At 39.7% G+C, this 13,520-nt stretch overlaps 1 protein-coding gene across 1 annotated transcript in view; it reads left to right on the plus strand.

Annotated features, from left to right (window-relative positions):
- PIK3C2A (phosphatidylinositol-4-phosphate 3-kinase catalytic subunit type 2 alpha) overlaps positions 1 to 13,520 on the plus strand; it is a 127,733-nt gene that overhangs the window by 55,849 nt on the left and 58,364 nt on the right. Inside the window, exons 3-4 of the mRNA XM_062196424.1 lie at positions 3,995 to 4,098; positions 12,208 to 12,365. Of these exons, the coding sequence (XP_062052408.1) occupies positions 3,995 to 4,098; positions 12,208 to 12,365 (262 nt within the window). The remainder of the gene's footprint in view (positions 1 to 3,994; positions 4,099 to 12,207; positions 12,366 to 13,520) is intronic.

Here is a 13,520-nt window from a genome sequence, read left to right on the forward strand (position 1 = left end):
TCCCAGGCTAGAGCAGAGAGCTGGATTGGAAGTAGAGCAGCCGGGACTTGAACTAGGGTCCATATGGGATGCCGGCACCGCAGGTGACAGCTTTATCCACTGTGCCATTAACGTGGGCCCAGTCTTTGTGTTTTTAAGAGGTGTTTTTTGTTTTTTTTTTTTTTTTTTTTTTTTTTTGAGACTTGTTTGAGTGAAGGGATGGCATTGTGATTTAAGCATGTGACTGTGAGACCAGATTGCCTGGGTTGAAATCCCTAGTGTGTATTACTTGTGTGTGTTGGCTAACTACTTTGCCTCATTTTTTCATCTATAACATGGGCAAGATAGTAGTATCTTCCTAATTGAGTTTTTTGAATACATGTATGAATGCTTGTAGATTTCTTTCTTTCTTTTTTTAAATTAATTTTTTTATTTGAAAGAGTTGCAGAGAGAGAGAGGTCTTCCATCCGCTGGTTCACTCCCCAGATGGCTGGAATGGCCAGAGCTGCACCGATCCGAAGCCAGGTGCAGGGGCCCAAGGACTTGGGCCATCTTCTACTACTTTCCCAGGCCACAAGAGAGAGCTGTATAGAAAGTGGATTGGCCGTACTTCAACTGGTTCCCATATGGGATGCTGGCACTGCAAATGGTGGCTTTACCCACTACGCCACAGTGCTGGCCCCAAATGCCTGTAGATTTCTAATATAGAGCCTGGCACACAGTAAATGCCCAGTGATTGCTAGATATTATTTTTTAATAATACTAGTAGTTTAAAAACTTATTTTAGGGTATTATAATAATAATTACTACTATTATTAGAGGATTATTAAAGGAATTAGAAAGTGTCTGTATCCTGTAAATGTTTTGTGATTTCTACAGCAAATTCGTTTATTATGTTTCAGTGAATTTTATTGTGTTTTTGTATGGAACAGAACATTCTAAAAATTAAACTGGGAGTTAAATGCTTTTTAAACTAATTCAAAATCGATTCTTGTCCTCAAGGAGCTTTCACATTAGGGCACATAAAAATATGATGTTATGAAATGCTGCTTGGTTCAGACTAAGTATTTAAAAGTCCTGTTGTGTTTCATACTGAGTAATCAGGAAAGGCATTGTAGATGAAATGGTATTTAGTTGGGCCTTAAAAAAATCAGTAGCTTTTTGACACATGTGGTGAGGACAGGAGGACATTTCAGGCAAAGGGAAAGATTCAGAATCAGGCTGGTATGATTTGTGTTTTATGGGAACAGGATATGATTCAAGTTACTTGGAACATAGAAAATGTTTGGGAAGTTATAGGAAATAATATTGAATTAAATTGTGGCAGGCTTGGCATATAAGACCAGATGATTTGCTAGGAAAAAAATCACATTCTTTTGAGTAATGAGGCTGTTTTGCCACAGTGTTTTTTTTCCCCCCTCTGTAACGTGAATTAATGATATACGATTGGAAGCTACAGGATTGGTGTCAGTATATTGGAGAAGTTGCTGTAGTTCAAGCCATCTTTCTCAGCAAATTAACATTTTGAAGCAGTCTAGAACAAACTTTCTCACAGTTTAAGAGAATGCATTTGCAGTATATGAAGATGTTAAGAAAAACACTAAAAACCCAGCAAAAGTATCCTCTTGCTGATGAAAATAAGTGGCATCAAATGTGAGTCCACAGTGTTTAGCTGTCTGGTGAAGTAGTTAAGTGCAGACAGAGAAGCTATGGAATTAAGAACTGTTTGTTGGAAGGCGAGAGGGAGTGGGAGAGGGGAGGGTTTCGGGTGGGAGGGAAGTTATGGGAGGGGGAAGCCATTGTAATCCGTAAGCTGTACACTGGAAATTTATATTCATTAAATAAAAGTTAAAAAAAAAAAAAAAAAAAACAAGAACTGTTTGTTGTTTAGTGAAGAAGTCTGCTTCCTGCAGAGCACACTTTTATCTTCAATTTAGTTGATCTTCACTGAAGAACTCATAGTTCATTAGGAAGTAAGAACCCTGGAGTTTAGGTTTCAAAGGATTGAAGAGGTGATGCTAGGTGCAAATGCAAATGGGCGTTTAGCTATGCTGGTATTTTTATGAGGACTTGTTATTGTTTTAGTTAGTGTTTTTGTTATAGGGTTAAACTGTTGCATCATCTGCCTTAACTCACTTTTTCCTAACAACCCTGTTATTTTTAGTTGTGATTTTATAGAACTCAAGGTATTTTCCCTCCCAGTGTGTGTATCGCACTTTAGCAGGAAGACTACTATATTTTGAAAGAAAGAAACTCATAAACAAATTGGTGCCCTAATTTTTCAGTTTAGTTTTCTGACACAAAATCTTGCATGCTGTGATCATTGAAATACGATACAACTCTTGAAATGTATACACCATGTTCTTACCTAATTTTTGAGAATGTTCCAAATATAATTTTAAAAGAAATTTACATTTGATGTTTTTGCCAAGTCACTTATGTTTATGTAGGGGCTGGTGTTATGGCCTAGCAGTAAAACTTCTGCCTGTGATGCCAGCATCCTATGTGGGTGCAGGTTCCAGCCCTGGCTGCTCCTCTTCCAATCCATCTCCCTGCTAATGCACCTGGGAAAGCAGTGGAAGATGCCCCAAGTACTTGGGCTCTTACCATATGTGTGAGAGACCTGGGAAAATCTCCTTGCTTCTGACTTCAGTCTGGCCCAGCTCTTGCTGTTGTAGCCATTTGGGGAATGAACCAGCAGATGGAAGATTCTCTCTCTCTGTCTCTGTAAACTCAGCCTTTCAAATAAATAAATAAATAAATCTTTCCAAAAAAAGTTTATGTAGTATGTATCCATACTCTGAAAATCTGAGATATAGAATTGGAAACTTTGTGATCATTGATATAACAAGTGTAAAATTTCACACCTGATCTTGTGATGGGCTGCAGTCAAAATACAGGTACCTTTAGACTATTTGTATGAAACATATATGAAACAAATGAATTTTATGCTTAGATTGAGTCCCATCTCCAAGGCATCTCATTATGTATGTGCAACCATTTTAAAATCAAACCTGAAACACTTCTGGTCACAAACCTATTGGATAAGGATATTCAACCTGTATGTTGAAATACCTCTAAATGGATTCTGCTGTTTGTCTATGTGTGGGTTGTGAAAATGACATCCCTAAATATTGTAAACACATTTTGATCAGACATAAACTAAACTTTTGAGGAATTGAGAGAATGTTTGTATACATAGAGTAACACAGAAAATGCCCACTCTTCTCCTAAAATTATATTCTCTTACCTAAAGAACCAGCTGCTTTCTTGGAATTTCAGGTCTAAGTTGAAGATATAGAATCCCTGGTTTATTACAGGAGACCCAAATGGGCTTGACCTCTTCATTTTCTTAAAACAGAGTTGACCTTGAATTTCCTTCAGCTGTTCACTTTCTGAAGCATTTGCTTCAGGAAAATTTTGAATGGAAAGGTCTTTAAGATTCCATTATTGCTGACCAATACAGTCTTTTTCTGCTTTTGAGCAAGGGAAACCAGTGAACTTAAAACAAGACTCAGTGGGCTTTACTTTTTTTTTTTCTATTGTATTTATTTATTTGGAAGGCATAGTTAGAGAGAGAGAGAGATCTTCCATTTGCTAGTTCAGTCTCCAAATGGCTACAACGACCGGAGCTGGGCTGATCCAAAGCCAGGAGCCAGAAGCTTTTTCCAGGTCTCCCATGTGGGGACAGGGCCCCAAGCACTTGGGCCATCCTCTGCTGCTTTCCCAGGTGCATTAGCAGGGAGTTTGATTGGAAGTGGAGCAGCAGGGATTTGAGCCGTGCCCATATGGGATGCTGGCACTTGCAGATGGCAGCTTTACCTGCTATGCCACAGTGCCAGCCCCAGCATTACTTTTAAAAAGGTGGAAATCCATAATTTAAAGCTTTGTTATTGATATGATTAAGCTTCTATAGCTTTGTATGTATTTTCATTAAAATTGTAATTGTACAATGATGCAACATAGCATTTTGGGGATCTTTCAATTTTAAAATAAAACACTTTTTTAATTACAGAAAGACCCAAATGGGACCAGTAGTTTGCCAACTGGAAGTTCTCTTCTACAAGAAATTGAAGTACAGAACGAGGAGGTGGCAGCTTTTTGTCAATCTATTACAAAGTAAGGAATTTTTTCTTTATAAATTATGGATTGTTTAAATGCTCATTTAAAAAGCAACTGGAAAACTAGATAAGTAGTAATTCTAAAATTTAACAATTTTAATTATTTTCTTCACGTGGCTAAAATTTTAAATCAACTAGTTAATTGGCACATTATCACAAATTACAGCTGAACTGTATTCTTACTTGTTAGTTTTCTGAATACTTAGAAGAAAAAATTGAGGTCAGGCAGTAGACTTCTGATTCTCTGATAACCGGAGAAAACAAGGTTTACATGTAAGTTTCAGTACACTTGGAAAATGCCTACTTTTGGTTTTAAAGAGACTTAATTTTACCATAACCTTTCTAGCATTCAAAATACTGTGGTACTTATTTAAGAGGTGATAACAGGCAAGATTAGAGGGGTAAATATAATTTTCTGGAGATTAGAAAAATGCACTCTAAGATAATCTTTCATTTTTAAGTATGTCTAATACTCCTTATAGGTGAGGAAACTTGAGACCCAGAGAAGAAACCTAATGATGTTTGCTTGGCTGTTTAACAACAGATTGAGGTCTCCTCTGCCTCTGGTTAAGTGTATTTTCCTTCCGTCATGTCACTATTTTAGTCAGGACTTGTGTTAGGGGTCCCAGAAACTCATCTTAAAGAACTGAAATCAAGAAGAGTCATGTATTGGCTCACCAACCCATTTAGCAGAAAGAGGAAGGATGGGGCAGAGTTCAACAGCAGCAAGATCCAGGAATTCACATTCTGTATATCATACCTCTGCTCTTCAGACTCTACTTTTTCACCACCTTTCCTTTCCTCTTCCTTCCTGCATGTGTGTTAGCTTCATTTTCTTCTGTTGCACATGGGACCTTTGAAGCCAGAGATAAAGCCACGGCTAGCTTACACTTCACGTACTAATGGTCTTATTTAATAGAGAGGAGAAGCAGTCCTCAGTCAGCTGGACGGAAAAGTCCCATGGAAGGAAAGAGTGGAGCAACAAACGTTGTGGCCACAGGGATGGGATCTGTTACCCAAAAAAGAGAAAGTAGATCACCACTCGGGGAGTTATTCTGAATCAGGGTTTTCCTCAGTGTGGTCTGCTTTATGCATAGCAGGATTTGGGGTTCTCAGATCATTTTGGAATACATACATACATATTCTTAATGTTAAGGGTCTTCCTAATTAACTAGTGTTTCTGGAAATTGTTCATACTTCATTAAAACTCTTATCTTCCTTTATGTTACATTTTTAACTAGTATTTATTTTCTTCAGAACACCTTAGAGGGGTGGGGAAATATCAGTAGAGCCACTTTTTCTTTTTGGCACAGGCTACTCCTTAACTGCTTGTTTCTCATATTTTTCAGGAGGCATTTTAGAAGGGACATTTAGGTGACTTTAATGTGAAAATTGCATATATTAGAAATTACCTATGCCATTATGCCATTATGTCAGTGTGGTTAGTGGTTTGGAAGTAATCTGTTATGTTTTTATATCTTGTTCTCTTAATAAGCCCTGCATACTTTCTGTTGGACTGTGTTGAATAACTACTGCTTTGAAGCTTTACAAGTTGAAAAATTAGGCTTTCTGAGCTCTCCCTTTCCCCGCACATTTGACTTTTAGAGAGCTATTTATACAAACTCTGCCATTAAGCTAAAATGACTACAGTACCTCCCTCCCCGCTCCTTTATCCATATGGGATACATTCTACAACCCCTAGTGGATGCCTGGAACTACAGATAGTATCAAATCCTATATAAAATGTTTATTCTTAAGTATCTCTTAGTAACCTCAGTATGTGATTTTTTTTTTTCCTGAGAACTTTAACCTTTCCTTTAAATGAAAACACTTTTAGATTTTTCTTTGGTATGTCCAAATAGTTAGTATCACTACTCTTGAAACAGGAGCCATTATTAAGTAAAATAAGGGTTGAACACATGCACTGTTATATTGGAACAGTTGATCTGGGAACTTAGAGGCCTACCAATGGGTATTTTGCCAGTAGCTAATGGGTGGATGGCATATACAGCATGGATTGCAGGACAGAGGGATGGTTCACATCCTGGGCAGGAAGAGTGGGGCTGCAAGAAATTTCATCATGCTGCTTAAAACAGTGGACAATCTAAAGTTTAGGAATGGTTCATTTATGGAATTTTCCACTTAATATTTTTGGACTGCAGTTGACGGCAAGTAACTGAAACTACACAAAGGAAAACCGTGGATGAGGGCATTATTTGCATTCACACACATACACACACACACACACACAGTGGTGTATGTAAATATGAAACAACAGATGAACTAAAGACAGAAAGTTCTTTTTGTAATTTGTTTCCACTAGGAGAGCATGATTGCAACAAATATTTTTCAGAAGAATTAAGATGTGGAGATGTTTTTGAAACCGTATTCTGGGAACTTTCCTTATTCCCCCATGACCATCCAGTTTGGAGTCAGCAGATATTTCTTGAAGAAATACATGGATTGATTTTTTTTCCCAGTGTGTTCATTTTCACATTAGATTTTTTTTTTTTTTTTTTTTTATTTGACAGGTAGTTATCGACAGTGAAAGAGAGACAGGGAGAAAGGTCTTCCTTCCGTTGGTTCACTTCCCTAATGGCTGCTGCGGCTGGAGCTGCACCACTCCGAAGTCAGGAGCCAGGTGCTTCCTCCTGGTCTCCCATGCGGGTGCAGGGGCCCAAGCACTGGCTATCCTCTACTGCCCTCCCGGGCCACAGCAGAGAACTGGACTGGAAGATGGAGCAATCAGGACTAGAACCTGGCGTCCACATGGAATGCCAATGCCTCAGGCGAGGATTAACCCAGTGAACCACGGCGTCGGCCCCTAGATTTTTTTTAAGTTTTATTTATTTATTTGAGAGGCAGAGCTACAGAGAGGCAGAGAGAGAGAAAGAGGTCTTCCATCCGTTGACTCACTCCACAAGTGACTACCATGGCCAGAGCTGAGCTGAGCTGATCCGAAGCCAGAATCCAGGACCTTCTTATGGGTCTCCCACACTGGTGTAGGGGCCAAGTGCTTGAGCCATTTTCCACTGCTTTCCCAGGCCACGACGGAGAGCTGGGTCAGAAGTGGAGTAGCCGGGACTCAAACCAGCGCCCATATAGGATGCCGGCACTGCACGTAGCAGCTTTAGCTGCTACGCCCCAGCGCCAGCCCCCGCATTGGATTTTTAACACTTATTTATGCTGCTTGAGAGCCGGTTCTTTACTTTTTGAAATATTCTAAAATTATTCAATCTCTTCAATTCAGCTGTGAAATTAGTATGAGACTGTCAGTATGATCTTTGTTAAAAGTTAAGATTACTGTATGGATAGAATTTAGGGCTAGGTTGAAGTTTTGTTTTCTGTAGTTTTCATTTGTGAAATTAAAGAGGGTAGGATTAATCATCTCAAGGGTCTTTTTTACTTTAAGATTCAATAATACTTTGATTTAGTACTATGCTTTCTTATTACTACATATTTTTGTTTTTATTTTTTGATTTCTTTCCTTTCACAAATTCCTTGGCAAATATCTAGCAGTTATAGGTTCAAAGAAAGTTCTTTTAAGAATGTTAAATACCAGTATAAATTTTGCTGTTTTATTTGTGCTCCTCAGGATAATATGAGAAGCTGCTCTATACTTGTCTTTCTGAATAGCTTCTTAGTCTCTTTTCTTCACATATAAATCAGATCTAATATTTCTGTCCTGCAATGGTATCTTGACCCTAAGGAGTTCCTGTAGGTTTTTAAGGGCTTTATCTCTGCAGTTTAATTAAGTTTATTCTAAACAACACTGAGTTTACTCTATCATGAATTAGTGTTAATTAAAATCTTTTAAAAATCTTCATTCCTGTTTCATCTCCTGCCCTTATCTTAAGATTTTATGTGATTTGGTTACCTATACAGAAGTTTAGCTTGATTGAGCATTCAGTAGGAAAATAAACCATAAAGTATTTTAGTGAATGCACAGAGATGATAAATTTTCTGAACTGTGGAGCCCCACTAAACATACAAAACCTTTTCTTTGTGTGATAGGGAAGTGGAAATTTTAGAGAAAATTAATAATTTTTAAAAAAATATCCTTTATGGGTCATTACTTAAGAACATCAAGATACAGTGTGTGGCTTACAGTGTCAGTAAGAATACCTTATCTGATCTATTATTGAAGTTGAATAATTTACTCATCAGTTATAATTTAATTTGATTTGTATATTTAAAAGTTTAGTTATAGCAAAAGTGAAAAAATACCATCTTGAAGGAATCTATTACATCTTAGGTATTGTTTTGCAATTAAAAAATATTTCAGTGCCAGTGTTGTTGCATAGCTGGTTTAACTTCCCTGTGACGCTGGCATCCTATAATATTGCAATGCCAATTTAAGTCCTGGCTGCTCTGTTTCCAGTCTGATTCCCTGCTAGTATTCCTGGGGAAGCAACATAAGATGGCCTAAGTACTTGGGTTCCTGCTGCCCAGATGGGAAACCCAGATGGAGTTCTAGGCTCCTGGCTTCTGCCTGGCCTACCTCCTGTTATTGTGGCCATGCCTAGCCTGGTTATTGCGACCCACTGGGGAGTGAACCAGTGGATGGGAGATAGCTTTGCCTCTCTCTGTTGCTCCCCCACCTCTGTCACTCTGCCTTTAATATAAATAAATATTGGGGCCGGTGCTGTGGTGTAGCTGGTAGAGCCGCCACCTGTAGTGCCAGCATCACATATATGTGCCAGTGTAATGGTTGCTCTACTTCCAGTCCAGCTCACTGCTATGGCCTGGGAAAGCAGTACAAGATGGCCCAAGTCCTTGGGCCCCTGCATCCATGGGAGACTGGGAAGAAGCTCCTGGCTCCTGGCTTTGGATCAGCACAGCTCCGGCTGTTGAGGCCCTCTGGGGAGGGAACCAGCGGATGGAAGACCTCTCTCTCTCTGCCTCTCCTTCTCTCTGTGTGTAACTCTGCCTTTCAAATAAATAAATAAATCTTTAATAAATAAATATTAATTTATGTATTTAATTTACTTGAGGGACAGAAAAGGGTACTGATACACCTCTCATCTACTGGCTCACTCCCCAGATGCCTGTAATGGCTGGGCTCAAAGCTGGGACCTGGGAAGTCAATCTGTTTTGCCCATGTGAATGGGAGAAAATCAACTACTTGAGCCACCACTGCTGCCTCCCCAGGGTACACATTAGCAGGAAATTGGAGTTAGGATACTTGAAAGTGGAGTTAGCACAATATGGGATGTGGACGTCCTAAGTGGCAGCTTAACTGCTATGCCAAACTACTAAACTAGGAAAGATCATCAGTTTTACAGAAAAACATTGAAAATTGCTATATTTTGTGGACCTGGTTTCTTCCATGGTGTCAAGCAGATACAAAAGGAATTCATTTAAAAATTTTCTTTTATTATTAAAAACATTGAACTTGCCATTTTATCTGTTTTTAAGTATATAGTTTAGTGACATTAAGTATATTGACATTGTTGTATAAAAGAAAAGGAAATGAGAGATTTCCCCACTCCTCTCCCAACCCTTACCCCTGTCCTAAAGCTAGATTCATTGAGTGCAACTTTTATTGCTGGAACTTTTGTTTAATAAATTCTTATTTTCTGAGATATCATCAGGAATTTCTGCTTTTTATCATCCTTAAGGATTTCTGAAAACTGAAGACTTGCTTGGATGTCAAGAAAATTCTCAACCATTTCATGTGTTAGTTAATTTGATGATTTCACATAAACACCTATTTCTTTTTTTTTTTTTTTTTAATTTTTGACAGGCAGAGTGGACAGTAGAGGGAGACAGAGAGAAAGGTCTTCCTTTTTGCCGTTGGTTCACCCTCCAATGGCCGCCGCGGTAGGCGCGCTGCGGCCGGCACACCGCACTGTTCCGATGGCAGGAGCCAGGTGCTTCTCCTGGTCTCCCATGGGGTGCAGGGCCCAAGGACCTGGGCCATCCTCCACTGCACTCCCTGGCCACAGCAGAGAGCTGGCCTGGAAGAGGGGCAGCTGGGACAGGATCGGTGCCCTGACCGGGACTAGAACCCGGTGTGCCGGCGCCGCAAGGCGGAGGATTAGCCTACTGAGCCACGGTGCCGGCCACCTATTTCTTAAGTTACAGAAAACAAGAGAGTAATAACTATGTGAGAAAGAATAAGACTCTTGGGCTGGGTCCCATGAGGGTCTTACCATTGTTTTTGCAGTGGGTTAAGCTTGTCAACAATCAGATATCTAAAGATAATGTGTCCAAATATACATCTAAAGATAAAGTTACAATATCAGTTTAATTTTATTATTTATACTACTTTTTATTTCTATTATTTTTTATATCCTTTTTTAAAAAAAATTATTTATTTGAAAGGCAGATTTAGAGAGAGACAGACACAGACACAGACACAGACACAGACACAGACAGGCCTTCCATCCTCTGGTTCACTCCCCAAAGGGCCTCAGCGGCCGCAGCTGTGCCAATCTGAAGCCAGGATCCTGGAGCTTCCATGTGGGTGCAGGGGCCCAAGGACTTGGGCCATCTTCTACTGCTTTCCTAGGCCAAAGCAGAGAGCTAGATTGGAAGTGGAGCAGCCAGGACTCAAACTGGCACCCACGTAGGATGCTGGCAATGCAGACCAATGGTGGCTTTACCCCCTATACCACAGTGCTGGCCTCTACATTACTTTTTAATATTGGATCTTTGTGTCACTTTTGATCACAGTGCAGAAACCAGATTTATTCATTTGCTAGTTCATTTATTACATTTACAACACTTACCATGTACTGGGCACTCTTCTAAGTCTTTTATATATTTAACTTTTATGATTCTCATGACAACTCTGTGAAGCGAGTTGTTGTGTTATCCCCTAATTTATAAAAGAAGAAACTGAATTAGCAAGGAGATTCAGTAACTTAAGGTCACATAGCTAATAAGTAGTTGAAATCAGGTATCAAGCTCAGGTAGGCTGCAGCTAGAGTCTGTGCACTGTTATGTTTGCTGTCTTTCCAGACCTTTCTTCTTGTCAACTCAAATTATTTTATTCTGGTCTTATGACTGATTATTTTAGTCTCTGCAGAAGCAAAGAGACATTATTTCCAGCATGCATTCCATTTGTAGACCTGGTGAAAGCAGATGAGAGGACTGGAATCTATCTTCCAACCTCCAGACAAATGTCAGTTAAAGTAAGCCCACAAGTTTAAGACAGCATCAAAGCTCCAGCAGCAGTGCAGCCTGGAGATGAGCCATATGCTATGTTCACATATTTAGAGTTAAATAGTGTTGCTCCTATGAATACCTTCACATGCAGCTCTTCCACTTATTTTTATTTATTTTTAAAGATTTTATTTATTTATTTTAGAGATAGAGATACAAACAGTGAGAGGGAAAGACAGAGAAAGGTCTTTCCTCCGTTGGTTCACTCCCCAAATGGCCACAACAGCTGGAGCTGTGCCAGTCTGAAGCCAGAAGCCAGGTGCTTCTTCCTGGTTTCCCATGTGGGTGCAGTGGCTCAAGGAGTTGGGCCATCTTCCACTGCTTTCCCAGGCCATAGCAGAGAGCTGGATTGGAAAAGGAACAGCCAGGACTAGAACCGGTGCCCATGTGGGATGCCGGCACCGCAGGCAGAGGATTAACCTATTGCGCCACGGCACCGGCCCCACTTCTCAAAGTTTTAAAAACTCATCATCTGTGTTTTTTTCAGTGAAAGAAAAAAAATTCTTAGGAACAAAAGATTTTAAAAAGACAAACTTTTAATTCCTCAAGCCTTTACAGTTTAGGGCTACATTGCCTATATTATCAGTAATTCATTAAAAATGTGCCGTTTTGTGCAGTTATACTGTGTGGCAAAAGAATCAGAAGCAGAAAACCTCACTTAATGCCATTTATCCTGTGTGTCTTTGGGTAACGTTGATAGTCTTAGGGAACATATCCTGGCAGTAGTTAATCTCTTACTTTTCTTTGGTCCCTTTTATTTAAAAGGCAAATGTTGGTTTTTGGGTTTTTAACAGGGATTCATTCATTGTAGTTCTCAAGCTGTTCTAGAGTTGGGCAGACACAGAACTAAGTGTCTGTAAGCCTGTAAAGCCTTGTTCAAGCCTTGCTTCTCAAATGCAGCTTTTAAAAAAAGAATTTCATTTTTTCTTGTGAACAGATTGAAGACCAAATTTCCATATACCAATCACTGCACAAATCCAGGCTATTTGTTAAGTCCAGTTACAGTGCAAAGAAACATTTGTGGAGAAAATGCCAGTGTGAAGGTCTCCATTGAGATTGAAGGATTTCAGTTACCAGTTACTTTCACTTGTGATGGTAGGTTTGTAATTCCTTTGGCATTTTGTTTTGCTCTGCTTAAGAGGAAAGTGTTTAAAGTGTAATATTATCATTCTTACTTTAAAATATGTATTTATTTATTTGAGAGGCAGAGAGAAAGACAGAGTGAGCTCCTATCTGCTGTTTTGTTTACCAGATGCCCCAATGGCTGGGGCTGGGCCTAAGCCAGGGTCCAGGAATACAATCCAGGTCTCCCAAGTGGGAGGCAGGAGCTCATTTACCTGAGACATCACCACTGCTTCCCAGGGACTGCATTAGCTGGAGACTGGAGTCAGAAGCTGGAGCCAGGTATCAAACTTATAGGCACTCTGATGAGTGATACAGGCAAGACCTAACTGCTAGGCTACATGCCTGCTCCTCATTCTTTTTTTTTTTTTTAAGATTTATTTTTTAATTGGAAAGACAGAGTTACAGAGAGGCAGAGAGAGAGGGGGGGAGAGAGAGAGAGAGAGAGGCAGGCCTTCCATCTGCTGGTTCACTCCCCAGATGGCCACAACAACCAGAGCTGCATTGATCCGAAGCCTGGAGCCTGGAGCTTCTTCCAGGTCTTCCACACAGGTGCAGGGGCCCAAGGACTTGGGCCATCATCCACTGTTCTCCCAGGCCATAGCAAGGAGCTGGATCAGAAGTGGAGCAGCCAGGACTCAAACCGGCACCCATATGGGATGCTGGTACTGCAGGCGGCGGCTTTACCTGCTATGTGACAGTGATGGCCCCTTCTCCTTGTTTTAATAAACCAACTTTGCTATCATTAGGTGTCCTTTCTGAAAAGTTAGTAGACATCTGGTCAGGACTGGTAGAAAAACAGGTTACCTTTATAACTACATATTTCTCTGAAAAATACTGGGTAGTGCTTTAATAATCAGTGACTCTTGGCCAAGGCCTGTAAATTTGAGATGGATAATTTTTTAAAGTCTAGATCTTTTTTTTTTTTTTTCATTTAAATGGCAAGAAGAATGCATATTTATAAATTACTGACAGTGATCGAAATTCCAAATATCTTGCTAAGTTTTTTTAAGGAGAAAATAATTCTCCATTGGTTTTAATTCTCCCTTCCCAACTTGGCACGAGTGTTCTAGAGATGCATCCCCTAAGTCTGGAGGACATTTTTGTCACATTTTTTAAAAAGACTTT

Source organism: Lepus europaeus, chromosome 7 (genome assembly GCF_033115175.1).
Source record: "Lepus europaeus isolate LE1 chromosome 7, mLepTim1.pri, whole genome shotgun sequence".
In the NCBI taxonomy this organism is placed as follows: Eukaryota; Metazoa; Chordata; class Mammalia; order Lagomorpha; family Leporidae; genus Lepus; species Lepus europaeus.